At 43.6% G+C, this 21,728-nt stretch overlaps 3 protein-coding genes across 14 annotated transcripts in view; all 3 read right to left on the bottom strand.

Moving 5' to 3' along the window:
* Positions 1-3,361: 3,361 nt before the first annotated feature.
* LOC109528563 (actin-related protein 3-like) lies at positions 3,362-9,920 on the bottom strand. 3 transcript variants are annotated; one of them, XR_002170699.1, is made up of 12 exons: positions 9,709-9,920; positions 9,305-9,360; positions 8,956-9,080; positions 8,762-8,872; positions 8,568-8,663; positions 7,251-7,358; positions 7,023-7,166; positions 6,569-6,742; positions 6,379-6,494; positions 5,104-5,273; positions 4,182-4,265; positions 3,362-4,113 (listed from the first exon to the last, which is right to left on the bottom strand). XR_002170699.1 is itself a non-coding variant. In XM_019891350.1 (12 exons), the coding sequence occupies exons 1-12, from the start codon at positions 9,750-9,752 to the stop codon at positions 4,018-4,020; spliced, it is 1,257 nt and encodes a 418-aa protein (XP_019746909.1). In that variant the 5' UTR covers positions 9,753-9,920; the 3' UTR covers positions 3,362-4,017. The 3 variants fall into 3 exon arrangements, 2 of the variants coding, with proteins under 2 accessions (XP_019746909.1, XP_019746908.1); XM_019891350.1 differs by lacking the exon at positions 5,104-5,273 and adding an exon at positions 6,209-6,334 and having other exon boundaries at positions 6,402-6,494; XM_019891349.1 differs by lacking the exons at positions 3,362-4,113; positions 4,182-4,265; positions 5,104-5,273 and adding exons at positions 5,281-5,370; positions 6,209-6,334 and having other exon boundaries at positions 6,402-6,494.
* Positions 9,921-12,534: 2,614 nt separating this feature from the next.
* Positions 12,535-17,044, bottom strand: LOC109528576 (ly6/PLAUR domain-containing protein 1). The gene is made up of 3 exons (XM_019891367.1): positions 16,786-17,044; positions 14,469-14,597; positions 12,535-13,501 (listed from the first exon to the last, which is right to left on the bottom strand). Exons 1-3 carry the CDS (start codon positions 16,832-16,834, stop codon positions 13,248-13,250), a joined length of 432 nt encoding a protein of 143 aa, XP_019746926.1. The 5' UTR covers positions 16,835-17,044; the 3' UTR covers positions 12,535-13,247.
* A 1,574-nt stretch (positions 17,045-18,618) lies between these two features.
* The window catches only part of LOC109528536 (nck-associated protein 5), a 90,912-nt gene continuing 87,802 nt past the window's right edge, over positions 18,619-21,728 (bottom strand). For all 10 annotated transcript variants that reach the window (XM_019891265.1, XM_019891263.1, XM_019891268.1 and 7 more), the window contains one exon: positions 18,619-20,253. In XM_019891265.1, coding sequence (XP_019746824.1) covers positions 19,972-20,253 — 282 coding nt within the window. In that variant the 3' untranslated portion in view covers positions 18,619-19,971. The remainder of the gene's footprint in view (positions 20,254-21,728) is intronic.

Raw genomic sequence — 21,728 nt, forward strand, 5'->3', positions numbered from 1 at the left:
GGGAGAACATGCAAACTCCACACAGGGAGGCCAGAGCTGGAATTGAACCCGGTACCTCTGCACTGTGAGGTCAACGCGCTAACCACTGGACCACCGGGCCACCCCAACAATTATTTTTAGAATAAGAAAAATTGAATTGGGTCAAATTGACCCCAAGGATAATAGGATAGTTAAAATAACCACAGTTTAACCTTAGTCTGCTATCTTAATTCTAATATCAAATGGCTTCAAGTTGAGGTGCTTTAACCCTTGAAACTACGGACTGAAAACAGTACAGCAAAATGTACACTGGCAATACAATAGTACAGTATTCGCATGCATATATTGTTTATGCTTTGCATATAACAACTAATATTACTGCTGTAGGCCCAATGATGAGGAAAACGGAAGTTCAATGAACAGTATAGCTGTCAGTCCGTCTATTGCTACCCTCAGCTGGCTAAGGTCGGCACACCAGAAGGGGCAGTTGAGACACCATTTATATTATTGAAACCACAACCGTGATGGCTTTAGTGAGCTGTAAGCGTGTGAGGGTCGCTCAGGTGTAATGGCACGCGAGATTAAAAGTAAAAAAATGAAGGGATACATCTTGAATCTAAAAATCACCGTCACGTCAAACGGCTTGTGTTTTTCTGTTTCCAATTATCAGTTTGTCTTGTGCGATCGCCCTCATTAATTCGACCTAATTACGACAAACTGTGTATGCAGCCTTTCTGTCTGGAAAGTGAGAAAAAAAATGAAAAATAATAATTAGACTCCACGACATTTGAACTCGGACGCCGGTCAGAAATGTTATGGCGTAGCAACACTGCCCTCTAGGGGCCTCTGCATGAAGTAACCTTGCTGTCAGGAAATGGATTGTGACAGTCTCATTTATTATCTCCATCCCTGTGACCCAAACATCCTTCTCATGTCCGAATCGAGTGCACATTCAAGCTCGACAACCATGTTTTCAGCACTTCTGTCTTATCTAATCGATCAATTATAATGTAGGAAGAGTGGGTCGATTCATTAGATTAAGAAAAGTGCATAGATTTAAACTACAAATTAAGTATTCCAATTATGCTCACTGATGGATATCAGAAGGATCCTCTGGTTTATTTTACACTCGGTGAGAGAGGGATGATGTGTGTATTTGGTGACATGTTATTTGCACGACCTTTTGCCATCAAATGGAGAAACACTGTGCTCTGGTGTGCCTTTTTATATGTGTCTCTTTGATTCATATGATGACAGGCAGCAAAAACAGATATTAAGAGTCACAGGTCAGTTTGGAGCTCTGGAGGATGTGGTGTTGTGTGTGTGCGATGCGGTTCCAAAGAGCGAACGCCGTGTGCAATCACGAGGAAGAGAAGGCCAGACAGCAGGCTGAAGAAGGAAGCCACGGGAGCCAGCTGGAACGACGGTCCGTGCTGGATGCTCAGGTGGAAGGATTTGCAGCCGCTCACTTGCTGACCTCGGGCAAACTCCTCCAGTGTGTCCAACACGTGGACCCACATCACATACATGAGCACCACGGCGAGCAGACACACACCTGCCGCACACAAGGACGGATGAAACAGGGTAGGTGACGCATTAATAGTATTTGTCTTTTTTTTAACTGGGCCGAATCAAGTTTTTGACAAAAGCTCCAAGCAGGAGCGCAACATCTGCATGAGCACACATAGGTCGTGTCATCCACATCAACAGGATGACTTTTAAGATTTGACCTTAAGCCGATTGTGTTTTCACTCATTCAAAACAGATTTTCAAATAAATAAATGAGGCCAGGTGATCTGCTGGTTAGCACGTCTGCCTCACAGTGCAGAGGTGCAGGGTTCGACCTTCCTGTGTGGAGTTTGCATGTTTGGGAGGGGAAATGGAGCTTTGTACTTACCCCCGCAAATCAAAAGAGCTCCACCCACTTTGTAGAATTTGTGCTTGGAGAGAGCGGCAGTACAGATGACAGAGAGCCCACCGGTGGTCACAGTGGCCACACCCGTGATGAGGAAGATGCTCCAAAACGTTCTGAAAACTGAGAAAGTGGCAATGAGGTACGCTGAAGACATTGTGTGTGTACACATGTGAAGGATGACATGTCCCACCAATGGCGCTGTGGTGCTCGTAAGGTTCAGCAGCAGGCGAGTCCGGTGATTGCACCCAAAACGGGTTCTTCGCAGGAAATGGGAAGAGGAACGCTGCCTGGCACACTTTTATGTGTGGCGCTTTTACTGAAGGGTAAAAAACATTGTTGTGACCATTGTTGTCAAAGCAGAGTTAAAATCATGCTACGTGTGTGTAAAATGATCTTACAGATCCAAAGATCCCAAAGAGAGTATTTTTGAGATCTTGCTGGGAAGGAGCATCGCCAGAACAGCCCCTCGTGGAAGAGCATGCTGTCTGCCCCCTTGCGTCATAACACCACCGGTTAATTATTAGTGCAATGCATGGATATTTCAGTAAGGCAGGGCTGTGCAAACTTTTAACACCGAAGCCGCATACATTTCCTGTTCTCTCTCGTGCCAACACGGAGACGCTGATGCATGCTTTTATTGCGAGTCCCTTTGACTATACTTGCTCTCTGGTGTCCCGAAAAGCAGTATTTCAGGTTGAAAACTTTTACAAAATTCTGCAGCACGCGTCTTCACAAACACCAGGAGGCGGCCCACATTACACCGCTATTAGAAACCCTGAATTGGCTCCGTGTGTGATTAAGGGTCCAATCTATTTTTCTTCGTTTAAATGGTTTATGTGTCTTCATGGTCTTGGTACTTCTCATCTTTCAGAACTGCTTGAGTATTATGAACTCTTGCGTTCCCCTCTACTCCTCTGGCAGAGGGCTCCTAGTCATTCCCAGAGTAAGGAAAAAAACATTTTTAAGTCTTGATGTAACAATTACAGTAGATAAACATGTTAATTGGTTTAGCAGCACACATGCACATGGGACACAGCAAGGATACTAATCATTTTTTTGTATCTTTAATGAATCTTTTTACCACCATTTTAACTTGAAATGCTGAATAAGCGCAAACAAAGTACCGTATGCTACCTCTGTCTCTCTTGAGCCACTTCCTGGATGGCAGAGCTCAGCCGAACCCAGCAGCCAGTAGTCAGTCGTGCAGGAAAACAGAGTGGACAGAAGGCCCAGTGCCACAGAGAACAAAGCAAAGAAGAGAAGCACGCTTAAGCGCTCATCTGGGGCCAGGTGGAAACGCTTGGACATGCTGACGGCCAGCTCCATATGTTCCCAGCGTCGGAGTGTGGCTACATGACTTCCCTGTCAGTTGAAGGATGAAAATAAACACTTGCATCATGTGTCAGGAAGGAGAGGAGCAGATGCCACAACTAAATATAATGACATGGTGATCAGAAAGTCAGGAGAAAGGGTGTCAAACATCTCAGCTTTTATTAGAATGGCAGTACAGACACCAGGATTCAACAAATCTCACCGCATGTTCGTCTGTGACTAAAACTTTTGTATTGTGAAGATGTGCCTGCATTGAAAAGTGAGTTAAAACAATTCCGCCAAAGACTCATAATTGCATCAGAGCATGGCTGGATGCTTGTGTTTGTCATCATGTCACTCTCAAACATCATAAAGACTTCATCTACTTTTTCACTATTTTGTTTTTTTGTTTATAACTTCACACAAACTAAGTATTCTTGTTCCAACACCTTTTGGAAGGACAGTATGGTAACATTTCATGACTCATCCTTTATTTACTTTTGCCTCTTGATGGGCAAGCTGACCCAGGTATGTTCAAGCAGACTCAAGTCAAGTAAGCATGTGACAACCCTGTGAGCATTAATTAAATATTTACCAGCGATTATTAAATTATTTGCAGGAAACACAATTAGAGTTGTTGCTCATCCCTTCTAATTGATGGAGTACGTCGCTACCATTGTTGGTAGTTTGTTTGGTCCGCTGTCACTCGATCTGAATGGAGAGGTCCTTTGGAGCACCAAAGGCTCATGAGACCGCCACATATGTGCTTCCTCCTTTTGCCATCCAGTTCAGCCCAACGAGCTCCCCCTGGCCTAAGACATGACCCCGAACACGGGGTTGTGGCGACATATGCTTGGACCAATTTCCTCATAGTCTTTCTTGGTGTGGCACACTTGGTAGAACTCGGGCTGCCGAAACAAATGAAACATTAAAGATACAAGTCGTAAAATTTCAAGCAAAATAGTTTGACACTCACAGTGGACGCCAACATGGAGCCTCCAAACCAGACGGCGTAGCGCTGCATGTGATGGGTGATGACCTGCACATCAATGGGCTTTGGCTGCCAAAAAAATAAATACATGAATAAACAAAGATAACCAGAAGCACAGAAATACCTAACTGAGCTCAATTGTGATCAAGCATTATTCACTTTGAAAATTTTGCAAAAATGAATGAGTGACCGCCCCCCCCCCGACCCCACCCAAAGAAAAAGGTTTATAAGTCTGAGTAACCCCTTTGATTGAAAATAATTTTGGTAAGAACTTCATAAAGCAGTGATAAACGTTCACTATATACAGTGCATTTTCCACCAAAAACCGGGGAGTGGTGGTTGGTCCAGAGGAAAAAAAAAAATCTGTGAATATGCAAATTCAGGGGTGTCAAACTGCAAAGATGCAGAGGTCGACTATTGTTTATGTTGTAACATCACCAACTACCATTAGATGGTAGATATGTCTTAGTTGTGCTGACTTGTACTGCCCAGTCACAATGCTGAAAAATGGTGGCCCCCTCCTGCATTTAAGCTGCGCATTGCTATAGATGCTGCAGATGGCGCCAAAGGACTAATTTATGACTGCATATAGATGGGGGGAATGTAGACATATTTTGATATCATTACTACTATTGTGTCTACTTTTTATTAGTTTATTACTATACGAAACTATCAAAAATTTGATTTGCTGAATAATAATCATGACAATACATTTTTCAATGGTTTCATCTTTGAACTTGGCTGAGGCTCAAACCTTTCAGTAAGTTTCAAGGCCAAGTGTGAAATAGTTTTCATGTCATCTTGTTATATAAAACACACCACCTCCTTCTAAAGATTCTTTGCAAATTACAGTAACTGTAAACTTTCCATTTGTAATGTAGTAAAATAATTTCTCTGTGCTCCTCACCTTTAACTTGCCACCGCTCAGTTCCTCACTGATTTTCAGCCGTGCATCCACAGTCCGCTTGAGATCTCTCTGCAGGCGTCGACCAAAGTCTCGGAACATGGTGGAGCCTCCAGAGAGCACAATGTTCTGTGGCACAGGTGACATATTAACACAAAGTAAATGCACATAACCTGGTCGCATTTTGTTTCACGCCAACATGGAGCCTCCAAACCAGACGGCGTAGCGCTGCATGTGATGGGTGATGACCTGCACATCAATGGGCTTTGGCTGCCAAAAAAATAAATACATGAATAAACAAAGATAACCAGAAGCACAGAAATACCTAACTGAGCTCAATTGTGATCAAGCATTATTCACTTTGAAAATTTTGCAAAAATGAATGAGTGACCGCCCCCCCCCCGACCCCACCCAAAGAAAAAGGTTTATAAGTCTGAGTAACCCCTTTGATTGAAAATAATTTTGGTAAGAACTTCATAAAGCAGTGATAAACGTTCACTATATACAGTGCATTTTCCACCAAAAACCGGGGAGTGGTGGTTGGTCCAGAGGAAAAAAAAAAATCTGTGAATATGCAAATTCAGGGGTGTCAAACTGCAAAGATGCAGAGGTCGACTATTGTTTATGTTGTAACATCACCAACTACCATTAGATGGTAGATATGTCTTAGTTGTGCTGACTTGTACTGCCCAGTCACAATGCTGAAAAATGGTGGCCCCCTCCTGCATTTAAGCTGCGCATTGCTATAGATGCTGCAGATGGCGCCAAAGGACTAATTTATGACTGCATATAGATGGGGGGAATGTAGACATATTTTGATATCATTACTACTATTGTGTCTACTTTTTATTAGTTTATTACTATACGAAACTATCAAAAATTTGATTTGCTGAATAATAATCATGACAATACATTTTTCAATGGTTTCATCTTTGAACTTGGCTGAGGCTCAAACCTTTCAGTAAGTTTCAAGGCCAAGTGTGAAATAGTTTTCATGTCATCTTGTTATATAAAACACACCACCTCCTTCTAAAGATTCTTTGCAAATTACAGTAACTGTAAACTTTCCATTTGTAATGTAGTAAAATAATTTCTCTGTGCTCCTCACCTTTAACTTGCCACCGCTCAGTTCCTCACTGATTTTCAGCCGTGCATCCACAGTCCGCTTGAGATCTCTCTGCAGGCGTCGACCAAAGTCTCGGAACATGGTGGAGCCTCCAGAGAGCACAATGTTCTGTGGCACAGGTGACATATTAACACAAAGTAAATGCACATAACCTGGTCGCATTTTGTTTCTGCACCTTGTAGAGGGGGCGGCGGACGTCGATAGGGCAGTTCTGGATGACCTCATCAACCACCTCTGAGATCGGCTGCGTGAAATCTGGGTTGGCAAACTGCATGAGAGCAAATGATTATAAACTCGAACTTGTGAAAATCCACATGTGGCCGAATGGAAATGCAAAGGCACCTCCGGGTGGAAGAAGATCTCAGGCCCAAGGAAACGCTCATAGCCCACATCTATCTGGAAGGCTTTCTTGGTGATGGCGTTGACACCTGTGTACTGCTTGATCCACTTGGACCCGTCTGTGTCGTACTTGTTAAACTCCTTGACAAGGTCTGGGCAGACATAGCTGAAGCGCTCCTGTAGTGACACACGATGAAACACACGGCATTGAAGCAGCACAAGAAAGTGAATACAGCAGTTTGACACGGAAGCTTCCATACGTCCTGGGGAAGAAGGATTTGATATATGAGGAGTATGAGCTATAAGTGTGGTCACAGAAGGAAATAAACTTGCAAGTCAGGACTGTACAGTCTGTTCTCCTTTTTCTTAATGCCAATTCAGCAGTTCTACCGCTCTCTAGGTGACATGCGAAAAAGGATGACCAACTCTTCAGCTGCAGGAAGTCAAACTGACTGACCTTGACAGCTTTAGCGGTATCCAGCGACTGCTCAGGAGGGATTCCCACTTCCCGTTCCCTCAAGAGCTGTTGGATGAAGTATGTGATGTCCCGGCCCGCAATGGGGATGTGTTTGATGCAGCTGCCGATGACGTAGCCTTCAGCCTGGAATGCAATGAGAAAACCAAATGAGGGCAGGAACGGGTGGAAAATAGACAAGAATACTGTATAGTCGGCCAGTCAACGCACCACTGGAATGACGTGCGTGACTCCATCGCCGCTGTCGATCACCGTCCCCGTCAGTGTTCGCTCGCCCACCTGTCGGGACGTCCAGGAGGCTGCCAGTGCCAGGACAGCCTAAGACCACAGTTGCAATATTTACAATTAAACATACCATCGGCTTGTAGAGTGGTTGTCTCACTTTTTACAAGGACATGGAACACATAAATTCAGCCATTGGTAGAGATTTAGACTCTACCAACCAAGCGTAATAACGCTACTTGATGACATCATCACATCTGCCTCTGTGTGGGTGTCCAACCAGTCGATAACGATCGACCGGTAGAACGCGGACTGGTTCCAAGTTGATCGTGGGACGTGTAGGGGGAAATGGGGAAAAAACATGTGCGCGCGGGCGTGCGTGTGATTATCCATCCATCCATTTTCTGATCCGCTTTATCCTCACAAGGGTCGTGGCGCATGCTGGAGCCTATCCCAGCTATCTTCGGGGAGTAGGCAGGGGACACCCTGAACCGGTTGCCAGCCAATCGCAGGGCACACAGAGACAAACAACCATCCGCACACACACTCACACTTACGGCCAATTTAGAGTGTTTGTATGTTATTAATGTTATATATTTTTGTGCTGGAGTACACTACACCCGAAGTATTCCATCAGTTTCATCCGTCCATCCATCCACTTTCTACTGCTTATCCGGGGCCGGGTCGCTGGGGCCATGGTTTTAGCAGGGAAGCCCAGACTTCCCTCTCCCCACCACTTCTTGCAGCTCATCCTGGGGGATCCCAAGTCATTCCTAGTGCAGCTGGGAGACAAAGTCTCTCCAGTGTGTCCTGGGTTGTCCCTGGGGCCTCCTGCCGGTGGGATATGCCCAGGACACCTCAGGTGTCCAAGGGGGAACCTAATCATATGCCTGGGACACCTCATCTGGAGATGTGGAGGAGAAGCGGCTCGACTCCGAGCTCACCCCGGATGATCGAGCTTCTCACCTTATCTCTAAGGGAGATCCCGGACACCCTAAGTAGGAAACTCATATCGGCTGCTTGCATTCGTAACCTCATTCTTTCGGCCACGACCCACAGCTCGTGACCAGAGGTGAGGGTGGGAACATAGATCGACCGGTAAATCGAGAACTTCACCTTTGGCTCAGCTCTTTCTTTGTCACGTCAGACCGATATAACATCCGCATCATAAAAGACGCTTCACCGATCCGCCTATACCATTAACATGTAACATCATCATGAAGTGATTACATTCACACAATCATACAAAGTGCGCCACACTTCTCTCAGTATCCCGTAAAGAAGTTGATTGTCACACTTTGGTACCTGAACAGCAATGTAGAGACCTGGGACGTTGAACGACTCAAACATGATCTCTGCTGTGTACTCTCTGTTTTCTGGTGTGTTTAATGGAGGTTCTGTCTGTAAGGACGAGACACATAACACGTTACCAATGGCTGAATAAAACAATGCAACTATTTCTGGGTAGGTACACAGAATGTAGGAAACTGAGCTTTTACCAAGAGGAAGTAATGATCTTCAGGTTCTGCCCGCAGATACTTGAAGATGACCTGCTCCATGAACCTCTCCATTAGATCCCAGTCTTCCACTATTCCGTGTCGGATTGGCCACTGGGATGGAGAAAATGGTAAGTGTCAATCCTCTGCTGAAAAGTGTAACCAAACCGTTTATGCATGGCAAAATGACATCTCACTTTTGTTGCATATGATGGCTTATCGATGGCTTCATCACCAATGAAAAAATCCAGATCATCAATGCCCTTCATCATTCGGCGCTGCGCCTGGTCTCCAACTTTGGCTGACTCTTTGATTGCGATGCCTGATCAAACAGGAAATAAGTGAGAAAACAAATCAACAAAGCTTCTTCAATAGGTTCTACTTTAAACCAAATAAGATTTTTTTTTAATTGAAGTGACTTTTTCAGCTGCCATGAGAACATAGTACAAATAGATCTGAAAATCTTTCTGTTGGTGTGCAGAACTCTGAATGGCCTTTCAGTTTTCTGTCACGTCATTAAACTAGCTCTTTCATCTCATGACTTACATGACGGTATGATGAACTGAGGTTCCGTGTTTCCAGCATAACCAAGCTTTGTGTACCTGCATGGGGAAGAGAGTCAGTCAGTAAGTCGCTATTTGCCTATCCCACACTTGCTGGAAATTACGGGTTGCTACAGCTCAAATTATGTTGACGTCGTGGTTTGTGAGGGGAGAGTGGACCGGGAAGTAGCATTCGTCCCATTAGCCACCGAAAGGAAACAGTTTTTAAAAGCAGCGGTATCAAACAAAGCAAGCCTGGGCGATTTGGAGTGCCCCTAAGTAAGAATAACTGGCAACTTTGACGATACAGATTAGAGAGGAAAGCGGTGCTAACGAGGAGGGCGTTAGCCAGGAAATTGACATGCAAGCAAACAGCAGCTAAATAGCGCTAGCAAGTTCCACACATACCCTGTGCCACAGTCGACAACGCAAGCCGGCAGTCGACCAGCCATGCTCGCTCGCCTTCTAGCCGAATTCAAGGTAAATATCCCAGGCGCCCGATCTGGACGGATGTGCCGGTCGCGGGTGATTTAAGTCGCCACAACCTCAATGAACAGAGCAGCAGCAGCAGCAGTCAGGGCAAATGGATGAGCGCTTCCGGGTTCCCGGAGATTTACTTTCATGCACAATGACTCGTCAAAGGTGAAACAGCGACCCCGCGTGTATGGCATTAGCTAGTGTAATAGATTTCTTCTTCTTCTGTAATTTATTTGACGGTTGACAAACCAGCTTTCAAGTGCATTACCGCCACCCACAAGACTGGAGAATGAAACAACAGAAAGGCAACAAATAAAATATCCATCCATTCATTTTCTAATGTGTATTTTCTCACGAGGGTCAGCCGGCGTGTCGGAGCCTATCCCAGCTGGCTTTGGGCAGTAGACGGCGTACACCACATGTGTCAAAGTCAAGGCCCGGGGGCCAGATCTGGCCCGCCACATCATTTTATGTGGCCCGCGAAAGCAAATCGAGCATGTCAAGTTCGATGATGCCTGCTCAATTCTGAACCAAATTGTCATATGTACTCCACAATAACGGTCATTATTCTTGACTTCTGATTTTAAAACTAGTTATTCATCGATTTGTTGTGTGCTGTGCATGTAATATGTGGAGATGATTCAACATTTATATGGTTTCCCAAAATTCATAACGGCCCCCCAAGGCAAACCGTAACTACAATGTGGCCCGCGGACAAAAATGAGTTTGACACCCCTGGCGTACACCCTGAATTGGTTCGCAAGCCAATCGCAGGGGGAAAAAAAAATCTGAATTTTAGTTGTTGCTGCAATCCCAATTGCGGGAGTCAATTCTGAAAGCAGGTTCATTTTCATTTAGCACTGTTGTAAAGTTACACTTGTTAAATTCCTTTCCATTTACGATGAAGATTCTCTTTCACCATTATAAAGATGCATCCCACGACCGCAGAGGCAGCATATCAGCATTGAACTATCCTAAACAGTTTCCGACTGTCGTCCTTTCACATCCAAATACTTTTTAGTAGATTTGTGCAACAGATTTAATTCAATTGTAACTTTTTTCATTCAATTATAACGTGTCAAGCGAACCGTGACACGTTCATTGTGTATTTGGCTCCCGGGTCTTCAGTGGGAACTTAATTGCCCTCTTCACCTCCTGGATCCTGTGACGGCCATTTCTGTCCATTTTGCGTCCAAGAACATAAACAAAAACAAAACAAAAAAAACCCCAAAATATTTTTATAATTATTTCATTTTAAATTACAAAATAGTTTTAGCTGTATTAATTTTAAAAAAGCCATGAATGTTATAGCTAAATATTGGCCACAATTACCAGTATTTTATTTTATTTTCACGTCATATCTATTGATCCTTTCTAACAATGAAAAGTTTGAAAATGAAGGGAGGTAAACGCTAGAGAGCAGTCGTGCACAATCCATATCCCCCCACCCCCACCCCACCCCCCATCTCCCATTTTTCTATTCATTTCGTGTGTACTGTGTAAGAATTGAGAGTAGTAGCCATAATGCTAACCATTTTGGTGAAGGGCAGTATATTTCACATTGGTTGAATGCTTTCCTGCATCTTGCCATTCATTTTCCATCATGAGCTGCTTTAATTTTGATGCCATTTTACTGTGTGCCTACGTTTTACTGCAAGTAGCAACGGTTAAGTAGCTTTTAAAGCTGCTTCGTCCGTAGATTTAGGATGAGCGTTCAAATGTGGAGTTATTTCATATAGTATAAGGAATAGAGATGATTGACTCATTGTATGGTGGCTCTTCCCCCATCGTACACTTATGAGTTAAGTATTTCTGCCACAACTCCATTGTCACTTGTTTGTGTGCACATCATTAGAGCTAGGCTTTAGGTTCACCTTACTCTTATTATTTTTAATAATGAGCTGCTTTTGCTGCCCTTTAACCACAGCCGGAGGTGTGGTTAGCCTATGCCGACCTCCTCCTCTGCACTCGGCCTTAACAGAGCCCATGTTGAGGCAACAGTAGAGCTGCACGGTAGTTTGCATGTAACCAGCTCACATTATTCACGAAATCGGCGTAGTGCTAATAAGTTGTTTCTCTGCCTGAGTCAATAATTGTGAGCAGCTCAGTTGTGCCCCTGGCTATGCGTCCCCGAATCAAATTCCTGACAAGTTCATCGTCTTTGATTGGGACACAAGTGCCCATCACGAAGGGGTAAACTGTTAGGTATAATAGTACATGGTGGATGACTGTAACGATCAAATGCACAGAGTAGTATAAGTCATAGTGGTTGATGCCTTGGGTTTATTTTTACCGTACATTGTTTCCTCACCCTCTTGAGCTGAGCATGAAACATCCGCATAAAGATAATCCAAAAAAAGAAAAAAAAAGCCTAATTCAAAGTTTAGTGAGGATGAAAATGCTGAAAACAATCAGTAATTGGATGATCTCAACACATTTTTGTGGGGGTTATTATTAACTTAGCAGGACTTACTTTTTCCTCCTCAGAAAAGCCACACAGACTGAGAAATGTCTGTTCTTGTTAGCATTATGCCCATTCTGACTTTGCCAACTGGACAAGGTTCATTTGTGTACAAGCATTCACGACACAAAAAGTAACCCTCATGGCCCCTGCTTGGCAATATTTTTCATACCTGTACTTAAAGTTAATTCAAGTGTAGCACCCTTGAAAAAAAACATGAAAGTGGTTGTGAATGCCCCCACCCCATCAAAAAAACACTCATGCTGTGTCAACACAAAATCCACTCACAATTCATATCAGAAGAATATTTTTACTCTTCATAAAAGACCAATCAGAGCAAAACCATAATATTTAAATACCGAAACACTGAACCAAATAAAGGCATTATCACACATACTGAGGAAAGAATGAAAGCAAGCGTGAAAGCATCATTTATTCTGAAATGAGTGTTGTTTCATACACTAATCAGGCTAGTTGATCTTGATCTAATTCTAAACATTACTTACAACCTGAAGCAACTCTCAAAGTGAGAGTTATATTGTGCTTGTGGTTCTTGTGTTGACTTCACTCATTTCTTTCTTTGTTGCTCTTCGGGTCTGACGCTTGAACCAGGGGTCAAAGAAAGAAATACAATTGAAATGCTTTATATATACATATAAGTATGCATAAATCACTTTAGGCACTATCCATCATGCCTGAGGATGGTGTGGGCTTACCATTGTGCATTTACTTGATGACTACAGCAACACCGAGGGCAAGACAATTCATATAACTTATAGTGGCAGCCATGACAGCAGGAAATGTCCGCCTCATATTTTGGTGCACCACCCCGACCTCCCCCTCGAAACAAACCTGCACGGTTCTCTGGTGTTCCACAAAACAGATGATTGAGATGGCGTACCCACTGAGATTCCTAGTGGTGCTGACCGGGTTCAGGATTTTCCTAAATGGTCTTTTTGGATGTGTGTAGAAACAAGCTTAAAAAAAAACCCATCCCCAATCCCATGGTTCAGATCAAACAAGCGGCGTGCAGGAGATGCGACAGAGAAAGAAGCGAAAGAAGGAGAGTGATGATGATGCTCATCTGTGGGTTGGGCGTTGCCATCGAGTGAACGGGCCGCTTCCTCTTGGGCCCGTTGCAGAGTGCTGTGTTGCAGCAGGAAATGCAGACCGAGTTCAGCCTCCCGGTGCAGAACTGCTGGTAGCCGGAGGAAGCGATGAGGCACGCTGCGGACGATGCGCACGACTTCCGATAATGAATCCCTGTGAAGAAGGGACAAGTCGGATTATTAATCTACTCCCGGTGGAATCGGACCAGGCCTCTGATTTCATCTGCGGCGTAGTCGCATAGCATCAGTCTGGCATTTATTCATCACTTCTGTCACAGTATAGCATGGAAATGAAAGGCAATCATGGTTTCCTTGTTTTATTCACACTTTTCTTTGTGTCCACCTAGGTAGGGTCATCTTAGACCCGCCGCACCCCGAGCGATCCAACCGAATGCAACTGAAATAGAAAATCGCGAACGAATTATCGCCGGCGACTCACCGTCGCACACATACCAACTCACTGCAATAGAAAAATCGAAACCCTCAGTGTTCTTCTCAGGAAAAAAATGTAGCATACCCACATATTACTTTATTGAAGCAGAAAATAGCATAAATGACAAGGAAAAACTAGAAGGCCTTCACCACTTTTATCCTAATAATACAAAGAGCGGAAGAGAGGAAAGGAGAGAGTGGATATTTGAGAGGCTATTGGCCTTCATTGGCTATTGGCCTTCATTGATGGCACTCATACATTTCGGCAACAAAGACTCATCAAGCTTTGCTTGTAAACCAAAGGTACAGATGAAATTCTAAATACTGTATACTTACGTAGTGTTGTAAAACATGTATATACTGTATTGGGAGCGGGCTTGCTCTTGCTTGGTAACCAGAAAACTTGTTTTTGTAATATGGAATTTTTGCTTTGCTGTTCTATTTGTGGAGTTCTTAGATTGGGGATAGGGTTCAGCTGCGATTGAAATTTTGCATCACAGCATTGCCCGCTCATTGCAGAGGCACCTCGCAACAGTTCAGTCATGGTCACTCGGTGTGTGGCGGGCCATGGACGCAGCAAGTGTTCAGCTTTGTCAACTTGAGCGGAACAATCTATTCATACTAAAAGACAAATATGACGTACAAAACTGTTGCTTTGTCAACAGGGCGCAGCGGAAATTGTCACTCACCATCAGGTTTGACAAGCACCTCCTTTTGGCACATGTCCTGCACGTTGACGGTGCAGTTCACAACGTACTCGGGTGTTGAGCAGTCGTGCTTCATCTCACACTGGTAACACTGGATTTGAAGGGCGTCTCCTGCAAACGCATCAAACAAAGGAGGATGGTGAAAGAAGAAAAAGATTATTTCTTCACCAAGGAGCGGATGTACTCAAGGGTTGGCCATGATAGGAATAATTACATTTTGGTGTGATCTGGGAAAAGGAGTAGATCCAGGATACTCCCACCCCTTTTGATACAGTTTTTGACTTTGCAAAATTATGTATTGTTTTTCTGCGTTTCCTATGCATGGGTGTTAATGACAAAATCCAGGCTTTTGCAGAACCAGAAAGGTGTACAATTTGGAGGATTCTTTGACCAAATTAGATTCTAGTTACAGTTGACCTTGTGTGAAGTCTACAGTATATGTTCTCCCTGTGCTTGATTTTCTTCAGAAGCTTCATCACAAATTAAAAAACAAATCCAATTGTACTCATTGCTGTGAATGTAACCTTGTGTTTGTGTGCGGTTCTGTGAATGACACGAGAGTAGTCCATGGTGCCAGGAAAAAAGGTCATGACGCTTTTAAGGGCCCTAATTCCCTGAAAAATATTTTCAATTTGCTGTGATGTTATTTTCACAGGGACCAAATCGCTGGCGACAGCCCTGCCAGGGTGTAACCTCTCACAGCCTAAGTCAGCTGGGAAAGCTCCACAGTTTCCTGTGACCCTGCGCACTATTGAAATTGCATACTGCATATGTATTTACAAAAGACGAGGAGTCATGAGAGAATTTGAGATTTGATCTGATCTGTCATCCATAACATCATGCTACTCATTTATTTATTGTCACCGTGCTCTTATTTTACCACAACTAATGTCTGCCTCCTTTTCACACTCGAACACCCTCACTCACAGTTTTCAAAGTCCACAAAGGCCAAGCATAAGGTATGGCTCCATGTCCAAACAAAACTAATGGAGTCTTCCGTCTGCTGCACTGCAAGCTTGACATCACCTCGAGCTAGGGGGTGGCTGAAGATTTTTTCCAAAGGATGCTGAGCACATAATGATGGCTGCATCCATGAAATGAGGGAAGGCCATAAAATCACATCAGTGGTATTTTTAACAACCAGCTTTAGCAAGGTCGGTAAAGTTTCATTTACAATGCAAACAAAAGGAACTTGATACAGCGCCTAAGGGAAGTGCCACCACGCCACCTTGCAAAGGGGAAACGTTTTACTGGCTACTTTCAAAGCAGCCGCGTGTGTTTGTGCGACAAAAAACCTGCACATGAAGCCCTCGTGATTGTTTTGCCACAGAAACTGCAGTGTGGAAAACAGACAATATATTCTGTGCAATGCATAACAACATCGGTGAACCCTGAGAGTCGACTCAAATTAGTTCCTCTAATGTGAACCAATCATTGAAGCAGCATCAATCAAGCCAAACACAGCACATCTGCTCATTGGTGTAATTATGGAAAAGGTGGAAGCCATTAATCTGCCAAGTTTGTGACTGATAAACACAACCAATCACAACAAAACACTAGTGAGTGGCTCCATCCGTCAGTTGGGATCTGATTGCGGATGCAAGCAGCTTCTTATTATTTCACAGGGACTCTGTCGAGCTGGGAGGTAAAATGCAGCTTATCAGCATGAACATAACATTCGATTAGTCAGATGGGATCATTCAGACTGACAAAAAGAAATGCAATGTAGTTCCTTACATCCATCTTAGGCTGTAGAAAGAAAGAAAGAGAGAAAGAAAGAAAGAAAGTAAGAAAGAAAGAAACAAAGAAAGAAAGAAAGAAGGAAATAAAGAAAGAAAGAAGGAAAGTCAGTCAGTCAGACAGACAGACAGACAGACAGACAGACAGAAAGAAAAAAATTTTATCATTCAGTGCCGTTTTTTTTCTGTGGGAAGTATATAGCTTATTATTTATTACTCTGATTGTTTGTACCTGTGTATGAATAATATAATCCAGATAAATGAACCCATTTTGAAAAGTCATCCTGAGTAATGCTCCTTTGGCAGATGTGCCCAAACTGCCTGTCACCTGCTTGCATGGCTTCAATACAGTGCGCAAAACTCATGCCAAATAATATTTCATATGCAGCTACGCCAAAGTTTTCTCACAATGCAAGTCACTCTTGAAATGTGAAAACAAAAATCAAAGCATCGAGATGAAATATTTTAGAATCGAGAAGGTGCGCGTTACATGTAAATATAAAAAGCAAACCATGCACGCCCGCGCGTGACTCCTCGCCAAAGGGACCGGCTGCACGTACCTGCGTGAGCCAGGACTCCAAAAAGAGTCGCCAAAACGAGCAGACGCATGTCTCCCGGGAGGGCATCCGAACGGAAAAAGTTGCTCAGAAGGCGAACAGCGGGACTAAGCGCCGCGGAATAAGCGCGCACACGCTCGCGCTCGTCAGCATCCTCCACGCTCGTTGGGGATCGCGGCCACTACTGCACCCGCACTATGAGCGCAGGACCCTTATAGAGCACCACGTGACCGAGGCGCGAACAGTGCAGGCATGAACGCTGTGTTGTCTTTTAAGTTTTCCATAATTGTGCTTGAGCGATGAAAAGTTTTCTCAATTTTTACAGCATCTAAATGGCATCGTTGCATAGCTATCCAAACGAGGGCCCTGGGGCCATTTATGGCTTGCCGTCCACTTTTTAGTAGCCTGGGGCAGATACTAAAAAGTAAGATTTGACACGGCCTGCAAAAGCTATTTATAAAAAAAAATGGTGGAGGAGGCGTGGTGCGAATACCGGTGCGACCCCCCAACAGCCTTCAAACCCCCCACTGGTGTCACGTTACAATATTTCAGGTATGGTGAGCAGGTGAGTTGAATTTGATGTTTTCACGCTCACACTCTCATATTGTTCACTGGAAGTTCAATAACTGACATGGAACAAAATAATTCTGAGGATATTCCAAAATAATTAAAATGTTGCTATGAATGTGCACTGGAAAAAATGGATTTACTTAATTGGAACATGTACATCAGTTGCGCATGATTAAAATGTGGTAAATTGATGCAATTTTCCCATGTTTTCCTCAACAATAAATGAATTATATGCATTAACACATTTTAATCACGTGCAAACGAAAATCAAGTATGTTTTTCTGTGTGTGTTTACCAACCCTTCTTGAGTGAAAAAAAAAATCTCACAGCAATTGTTTTTCCATTCATAAGACATTGCTTGCATATAGATGAACAAAGATGTCCTTGTAATTATTAATCACCGTCTTAGGCTATCAGAGATTGTCAACGCCCTCAAATTTAAGTGCAGCACACTGACCAAGCAGTTTAACAAGACTTTTTTTCCATTCAGAATGAGCCTCGCCATGGTTGATTAAAGAGGCTGGAGGGTGCACTCACTTGCTGAAATGCTGTATTGCAGAGGTATAACATAATGCAGACCAACGAGGTCGGGTGTCATCCCGCATGTTTGCAGCTGGAAGTCATTATTTTTGTATGTTTTTAGAAGCCTATTGTTCCACAAATATTTTGGTTGGATTTGGTTGACCTCAGAGACGTCTGACTTTAGATGCAGGACTGTCTTTTTACGTTTATTTGCCGTTCTGTTTGTCTTCAGTCCAGCATTAACCTAGGCGCTAAGATAAGAAAGAAAAATCTCTTCCTATCTACCGGCGTTGTGATATCTGTGCTCTTGCTCGCTCCGGAATGGCCAAATTTCTCATTAGATTGTGAAGGTGTGTGTGGAGTAGAGTACACATCACAGTGGCACTGATAATTCAGTGACCTATTACCCTGTGCAGCCTGCAAGGAGCAGCTGAACTGCCAGACAAAGGTACACATGAACGTTTTGTTGCAGAACCAGATCAATGCATGCAAGGATATTAGGCAGATTATGGCACACAATCACCATGATGGAGATTCACTAATTGCATTTATTCAGGCTGCATAATGAAGCATCATGAGACTGCTTACTTGGAAATCCCTGTGCGCTCTTGGCGCAAACCGTCTCCTGTTGACAGATTGTTAGGAGAAAACTGATTACAGGCATAGCCCCTTTGGGGCGCTTTCGCTTCCTTCCTGGAAGACGGAGTACACATGCTGGGACAGACAAACATCTACACACTTGGCTGCCAACAGAAAATATTTGTCATATTTATTTCGGAAATAGTTACATAAAATAGAGCATTAGTGTAACGGACAAAGATTGCACGCAGTAATAATTAAAACAATGAAGAGTTAATCATATTTACCAAAGTAACACTGCTGGTAACCATTCCCAAGGGAACATTTAAGGAGAGAGGTGAATCACACTACAGTCCGATAGTACAAAAACATGGGTATAAATACTCGACACCTATAGAAAAATACACAAGCTCTCCGCACGTCACGCACACTATCAACACTTTCATGAAAAAATTGCGACACAAAGTCTGCTGTGTTGATTAGCACCAGCTGGTCAAGTTCCAAATAGGAATTTGGCATGACGTTACCGATATATGTCTTTTAAAATAAAATATTTTAGCTCTTCTTTTGATCAAAATAAAGATTTCTATTCAAACAAGAACCCCAAAAGAATTCAATAAGACAAGTAACAAGCTATTTTCAAAAGCTCATTTGAAAGATTGGCAAAAAGAATGTACAGGTGTATTTTTGTGTGCATATTTGCATATATGAATTAGCAATGCCCCTTCTGATATTAACTTATACCACTTTTATTTACAAAATAATCATACATCTGAGAGGTGAGGTTTGGTTCAGGTTTGCTTCAGAAAACCACGCACGAGATGGACTTTGCGTCGCGGAAACCGAGAAACAAATTATTCGTGGTGTTTGTATGCAAGTCAACATCTTCCTGATGGTACAATCGATTTGAGTTCAGTATGTTCCCTGAGCTACCAACAGTCTGTTAATCTGCGCTAAAGAGGAGTTTAGTAAGTAAAGAAATAACTTCCTCATTAGTCTCAAGAAGATGCGAGCCAAGAGATGTCAATCTTGTAAATGAGTTTTTCAGAACTAAGAACATGTTGGAAGACACTTGTAGGAAGTCCAAGCAAGTGTCCGCTTCTTTGATATTGGAAGAACTCTTAAATTAACAATAAAACTGAGCCGGGTGCAACGTGAAGGGCCAGATGTAGCAGCAGATTAAATGTCTTGGAAGATCCAAAGCAACTGCCAGTATTGTCATTGACTTGATTTGGCCAAAAAACAGTGTAAACCCAAAAGGACACCACAAGGTGCAATGAGTCACGTATTGCTACCATCAAACTACTGGTTTGAGCTTTCCGCCTCTAAGTGCTTTTTGGTTGGGCTCTTCATCAAGAGGTGAGGTGGAGGACTGCAGTCACTCAAATCAAAGTTGATTCTTCCCGGCCGCCGCGGGCAGCAGGAACACTCGCAGCGGTCAGTCAATCTATGCTGTTGGACACCCAAATAATCACGCATGGTTGTGGGGGAGGGTGGGGGTGGGGGGGGGGGTTCCTGTCACACATCGTTGGAGACTTGGCTGTTGCAGGACGAAAAGCTGTTGTAAAGCGAGTCACTGAGGAAGCCTGCTGGATCAGCGCCAGTCTTGCCTGAGAAACCGGATGAGGATGGCTCGTCCACCTTGCTGCCACACAATGCCTCTAACCTCCCACCATCGGTGACGGACTCTTTGCGGACGCTCGAGCTGCTGTGATTGAGCTTGTTAAGTGACTCCAAGGTGACGCCCAGCGAGCCGGGCTGTTTGGGGCAGATGGCCGTCTTTCCCGGCGCAGTTTCCTTCTACGGAGAGACAAACAAATGAAATACTGAGATCTACTCACACTGCACACATTAGTCAACACATTTGGGCTCAAGCAGATGTTTGACATCCTTTCAGGTGCTTTGGAAAGCAGACTGCAACAATCATGCTCTATCTTGAGAGGCCAGCAAATGGAGCCTGGGAGCAAAACAACATATTTTGATGGTATTGAAAAACACAAGTGGATTGGATGAGGGTGGTTGAGATGTTCCAGAGCAGTTCTAAATATGGACCTTTGAGACATTTCACCTCCCTTAAAGCTGTGAACAACAAACCGAAGCATGAACACATTAATTCTGCAGCAACACAGCTGACGAGTTTGGCTTTTATGCAACGTGATTCAAACTACCTTAGAAGGATAGGAATTGGCCATTTGTATTTATCTCGTGTGTTACTGTAAATGAATCTGCCTACTGCAAGAGCATACATACTGAAATTAATAAAATTTAATGAGATGCACATATACCATGTATCTTACATTTCGCATTCCATGTTGAAATCGAATGTTCGCTTTCCATTCTTCACGCAGACTAAAATTTCTCAGGGCACTAAAAATGCACCATGCTCACTGTGGAGCCGATGCATGTCGATTCGTTTTCGCTTCTTTTGGACCAAAACAACCAGAAATCTCTTCAACTCAGTTGTTCCTCGGGCATTTTGACTCCCCGGCACCAACAATAGGAAGACACGTAGGAGTAGGTAAGAATGAAGCGAGGGAAAGTCCAACGAGAGGACCGATGATGAGCCGAGAACCGAAGCGAGATGAACAGAAAAGAGAAACATACAACTGAGAGGACGACAGCAGGAGACACGTTATTGAAAAGGATGACTCAAAGGAAAAGGGAGAGAAGACGTTGTTAGTGCGAGTGTCAGGTGCTGTCAGGATGATGAATGGGAGGCCAACGTGGGTGACGAGGGCTCTGATGGGAGTCACCGAGCTTTGCATTGCTCTCCTGAGTGTTTGTGGAATGTTATTAAAGGAGCTCATACAGATCTTTGACACCAGCCACCAAACTTTCCCAAAGTGTCACCGACGGCAATGGCTCCCAAAAGGGTGACCCTTCTTTGCTGCAGCAGGCCTGGATGTGAATGTTGAAGTAGGGCAAAGACGCTTGCTATGCACTGATTGGCTTCTCGCTGTAAATAAAACTTGATCTCTTGCATCAATTTCCACGCAGACACTCCAAACTCATTTTGACCTTTTGTGATTTGTGACCCTTACTATTATTTTTGCCGTAGATGTACTTTTCCTTGGCTTCTTTGTCTATTGTACTGTGCATTTGGTGAATCTGATATTTTGCAGATTGCTTGAAAGTGCCTGGATCACTGCTGCACGGCTGATAGAATTACAATAAAGTTTGATTTGATTTGAAGTCGTTTCGCTTGAGTTCACCAAAGGTCACAATAAAACTCACAGAACAAACTCAAATGTACACAAGTGTTGAGTCAGACCCCC

The sequence above is a fragment of the Hippocampus comes genome, unplaced genomic scaffold, assembly GCF_001891065.2.
Source record: "Hippocampus comes isolate QL1 unplaced genomic scaffold, H_comes_QL1_v1.1 scaffold174, whole genome shotgun sequence".
Classification (NCBI taxonomy): domain Eukaryota; kingdom Metazoa; phylum Chordata; class Actinopteri; order Syngnathiformes; family Syngnathidae; genus Hippocampus; species Hippocampus comes.

Coding starts and splice junctions, on each gene's coding strand:
- LOC109528563 (XM_019891350.1), bottom strand. CDS start 9,752: ATGGCTGGTCGACTGCCGGCTTGCGTTGTCGACTGTGGCACAGG. Junction 7,167..7,250: donor TCACGCACGTCATTCCAGTG/GTGCGTTGACTG, acceptor ATTGCATTCCAG/GCTGAAGGCTACGTCATCGG. Junction 6,495..6,568: donor AGATCTTCTTCCACCCGGAG/GTGCCTTTGCAT, acceptor GCTCTCATGCAG/TTTGCCAACCCAGATTTCAC.
- LOC109528576 (XM_019891367.1), bottom strand. CDS start 16,834: ATGCGTCTGCTCGTTTTGGCGACTCTTTTTGGAGTCCTGGCTCACGCA. Junction 14,598..16,785: donor TGGAGTCCTGGCTCACGCAG/GTACGTGCAGCC, acceptor ATGCGTTTGCAG/GAGACGCCCTTCAAATCCAG. Junction 13,502..14,468: donor GGTGCTTGTCAAACCTGATG/GTGAGTGACAAT, acceptor CCTTCTTCACAG/GGATTCATTATCGGAAGTCG.